The following is a 4,554-nucleotide window of genomic DNA, read 5'->3' on the forward strand; positions in this document are numbered from 1 at the left end:
CCGTGTGGCGACAAACACTGACACGGAACTCAAAAGTGAAACCCAGGCTACCTAAGTATGATTCTCAATCAGAGACAACTAACGACACCTGCCTCTGATTGAGAACCATACTAGGCTGAACACAAAAACCAACATAGAAAAACACACACCGACTGCCCACCCCAACTCACGCCCTGACCATACTAAATAAAGACAAAACAAAGGAAATAAAGGTCAGAACGTGACATCACCAATTTGGACTATTTTGTGTTTGTCCATTACATGAAATCCAAATAAAAATCCATTTAAAATACAGGTTATAATGCAACAAAATAGGAAAAACGCCATGGGGGATGAATACATTTGCAAGGCCCTGTATACAGTATAGTGCACTACTTGTTCAGAACAAAGCATGACAGTATATACCCCTCTCCTAACCTGAACCATTGGTGCCCAAAATACAAAACTGATCCGAGATCGGCATTGTCTTCATCAACTTCTCAACACTAGGGTTGTAAATCCACAGGTTTTTCCTCCTGGTTGTAGGATTCCCAATTGTATGCTTATTATTCCCACCTGAGTCCCAGGATTTTACAACCAGGATTTCCGGAAAACCTTGGAATTTTTGGAAAGTTACTAGAATTTCGCAACCCTCCACTCCCCAACCCTCTCTCCCCCCTCTCTCAGCACTGTTCCTCCCCCAGGGACTCAGAGTTCTCTCCCAGGTCGATGGAATCTGAGGACCCCCTCATCTTCCCTCTCCCTGGTACTCCAACCAGCCCGGACCCCACCAGGCCTCCAGGCCCCCCAGGCAGCCTTCCTCCCCCGTGCCCAGGGTAGACCTCCATGGAGCTGGATATGGACTGCAGGGAGCGGTCCCTGAAGTAATGGAAGGCCTCCTGGTCGAGGTAGTTTTGCTCCTCCCTGAGACCCTGCTCGAACAGTTTGCGCTTGTGCCGGAACTCGATGACCGTCTTGGTGTAGGAGTTGAGGGTGGTGACGGAAGCTGCCATGCAGCAGGTGAAGGAGCCCCATGCCAGGCTGAGAGAGAGAGAGAGAGAGACAGAGAGACAGAGAGAGAGAGAGAGAGACACAGAGAGGGAGGGAGAGGGAGAGAGAGCAGAGAGAGAGAGAGAGAGAGAGAGAGAGAGAGGTAGAGAGAGAGGTAGAGAGGTAGAGCGAGAGAGAGAGACACACAGAGAGGGAGAGAGAGAGAGAGAGAGACTGATTCAGCCAATGGAAATACCTCTTCTTCCTCTTGAGTGTGTGTTTATGAGTGTGCGTTTATCTGCGTGTGCGTGTCCCAGACAACAGCTGTCTTCTCTAGCTCCAGCCATAGACATGGAAGATAGAAAGTCAAGGACAAGTCAAGGACAATCTAAGGTACACCCAAATGGCACCCTATGCGCATAGGTCTGGCCAAAAGTAGTGCACTATGTAGGGAATAGGGTGCCATTTGGGACGAAGCGCCTAGAGAAAACAGCCATATGTGTCGGTGTTTGTAAATACGGCTGGGTTGATATGGACACAACGGTCGGTCGTCAGCTGGTTTCTAGATGGAGATGTTGCTTGTGTTCTGAGATGGACAGTGTAGAATGACATGGAATGAATAGAACTTCTAGAATGTTCAGTGCATTCTGGAATCACTGGTTTATATACTACACCATTTCTGCTGCTTTTCGACTGTGACACCAGTGTTTCACTGGAGAAATGTACAGTAAGTAACCAATCATATTCAGACAACGATATGGCTTCGGTATGAGTACTGACCAGAGGGACAGTCATTACTCATACCAAACACACAGACAGACAGTATGAGTACTGACCAGAGGGACAGTCATTACTCATACCAAACACACAGACAGACAGTATGAGTACTGACCAGAGGGACAGTCATCACTCATACCAAACACACAGACAGACCGTATGAGTACTGACCAGAGGGACAGTCATCACTCATACCAAACACACAGACAGACCGTATGAGTACTGACCAGAGGGACAGTCATCACTCATACCAAACACACAGACAGACAATATGAGTACTGACCAGAAGGACAGTCATCACTCATACCAAACACAGACAGACAGACAGAGTATGAGTACTGACCAGAGGACAGTCATCACTCATACCAAACACACAGACAGACAGTGAGTACTGACCAGAGGGACAGTCACACTGACCATACCAAACACACAGACAGACAGTATGAGTACTGACCAGAGGGACAGTCATTACTCATACCAAACCACAACACACAGTATGAGTACACACAGACAGACACACAGACAGACAGTATGAGTACTGACCAGAGGGACAGTCATTACTCATACCAAACACACAACAGACAGTATGAGTACTGACCAGAAGGACAGACAGACACAGACAGACAGACAGTATGAGTACTGACCAGAGGGACAGTCATTACTCATACCAAACACAAGACACACAGACAGACAGACACAACAGAGTATGAGTACTGACCAGAGGGACAGTCAGACAGACAGACAGTATGAGTACTGACCAGAGGGACAGTCATTACTCATACCAAACACACAGACACACAGACAGACAGACAGACAGTATGAGTACTGACCAGAGGGACAGTCATTACTCATACCAAACACACAGACACACAGACAGACAGACAGACAGACAGACAGTATGAGTACTGACCAGAAGGACAGTCATCACTCATACCAAACACACAGACAGACAGTATGAGTACTGACCAGAGGGACAGTCATCACTCATACCAAACACACAGACAGACAGTATGAGTACTGACCAGAGGGACAGTCATCACTCATACCAAACACACAGACACACAGACAGACAGTATGAGTACTGACCAGAAGGACAGTCATCACTCATACCAAACACACAGACACACAGACAGACAGTATGAGTACTGACCAGAAGGACCATCCATAGTCCCAGGAGTGGGGTCTCCAGTCTTCAGGACCCAGACTAACTGTGATCTGGAAAACCTGGGTGTACATCATGTGGGCCACCATGCCTAGCAGACCTGAGCAGAAGCAGATACACACACACACACACACACAGAGGTTTAAAACCTCTACAGGATCGGTGGGTCCTCCACATGCGCTAATGTGATTAGCATGAGGTTGTAAGAAACAAGAACATTTCCCAGGACATAGACATATCTGATATTGGCAGAAAGCTTAAATTCTCGTTAACTTCTCTAGGGTAGGGGGCAGCATTGGGAATTTTGGATGAAAAGCGTGCCCAAATTGAACTGCCTGCTACTCAGCCATAAAAGCTAGAATATGCATATAATTAGTAGATTTGGATAGAAAACTCTCTGAAGTTTCTAAAACTGTTTGAATGATGTCTGTGAGTATAACAGATCTCATTTGGCAGACAAAAACCTGAGAAGGAAGTGGGAAATCTGAGGTTGGTAGTTTTTCAACTCTTGGCCTATCAAATACACAGTGAATTTGGATTACTGGGCTAAACGCGCGAACAAAAATGAGGTATTTTGACATAAATTATGAACATTATCGAACAAAACAAACATTTATTGTGGAACTGGGATTCCTGGGAGTGCATTCTGATGAAGATCACCAAAGGTGATCTTAATATTTATAATGCTATTTCTGACTTCTGTTGACTCCAACATGGCAGATATCTGTTTGACTTGATTTGTTGTCTGAGCGCTGTACTCAGATTATTGCATGGTTTGCTTTTTCCATAAAGTTTTTTAAAAATCTGACACAGCGGTTGCATTAAGGAGAAGTGGATCTCAAATCCATGAATAACACTTGTATCTTTTATCAATGTTTATTATGAGTATTTCTGTAAATTGATGTGGCTCTCTGCAAAATCACCGGATGTTTTGGAACTACTGAACATAACGCGCCAATGGAAACTCAGATTTTTGGATATAAATATGAACTTTACCGAACAAAACATACATGTATTGTGTAACATGATGTCCTATGAGTGTCATCTGATGAAGATCATCAAAGGTTAGTGATTCATTTATCTCTATTTCAGCTTTTTGTGACTCCTCTCTTTGGCTGGAAAAATGGCTGTGTTTTTCTGTGACTTTTTCTGGGATTTCTGTTGTTTTGAATTTGGCACCCTGCGGTTTCACTGGCTGTTGACGAGGTGGGACGCTAGATATGGTAATGACTCATAAACACACTGTCATCTATATGAGCATATATTACATTATATATGGTAATGACTCATAAACACATTGTCATCTATATGAGCATATATTACATTATATATGGTAATGACTCATAAACACATTGTCATCTATATGAGCATATATTACATTATATATGGTAATGACTCATAAACACATTGTCATCTATATGAGCATATATTACATTATATATGGTAATGACTCATAAAAACACATGAAATAACATTTAAAGGATATATAGATAGTCAATAAGAGGACAATGCTCTGTGTAAATGGATTACAACACCAACATGCAGCTGTTGTTTTTACGCATATAATCCTGTTCCCTTTGTTGTCTCTCTGGGTTCTGGTCAAAAGTAGTGCACTATGTAGGGAATAGGGTGCCATTTGCCATAGG

General features: G+C 43.7%; 1 protein-coding gene across 1 annotated transcript in view; it reads right to left on the reverse strand.

Annotated features, from left to right (window-relative positions):
* Positions 1 to 662: 662 nt before the first annotated feature.
* The window catches only part of gsg1l (gsg1-like), a 50,513-nt gene continuing 46,621 nt past the window's right edge, over positions 663 to 4,554 (reverse strand). The window contains exons 4-5 of the mRNA XM_042317476.1: positions 2,897 to 3,008; positions 663 to 1,020 (exon numbers count right to left, since the gene is read on the reverse strand). Of these exons, the coding sequence (XP_042173410.1) occupies positions 663 to 1,020; positions 2,897 to 3,008 (470 nt within the window). The remainder of the gene's footprint in view (positions 1,021 to 2,896; positions 3,009 to 4,554) is intronic.

This window comes from Oncorhynchus tshawytscha, unplaced genomic scaffold (genome assembly GCF_018296145.1).
Source record: "Oncorhynchus tshawytscha isolate Ot180627B unplaced genomic scaffold, Otsh_v2.0 Un_contig_3696_pilon_pilon, whole genome shotgun sequence".
In the NCBI taxonomy this organism is placed as follows: Eukaryota; Metazoa; Chordata; class Actinopteri; order Salmoniformes; family Salmonidae; genus Oncorhynchus; species Oncorhynchus tshawytscha.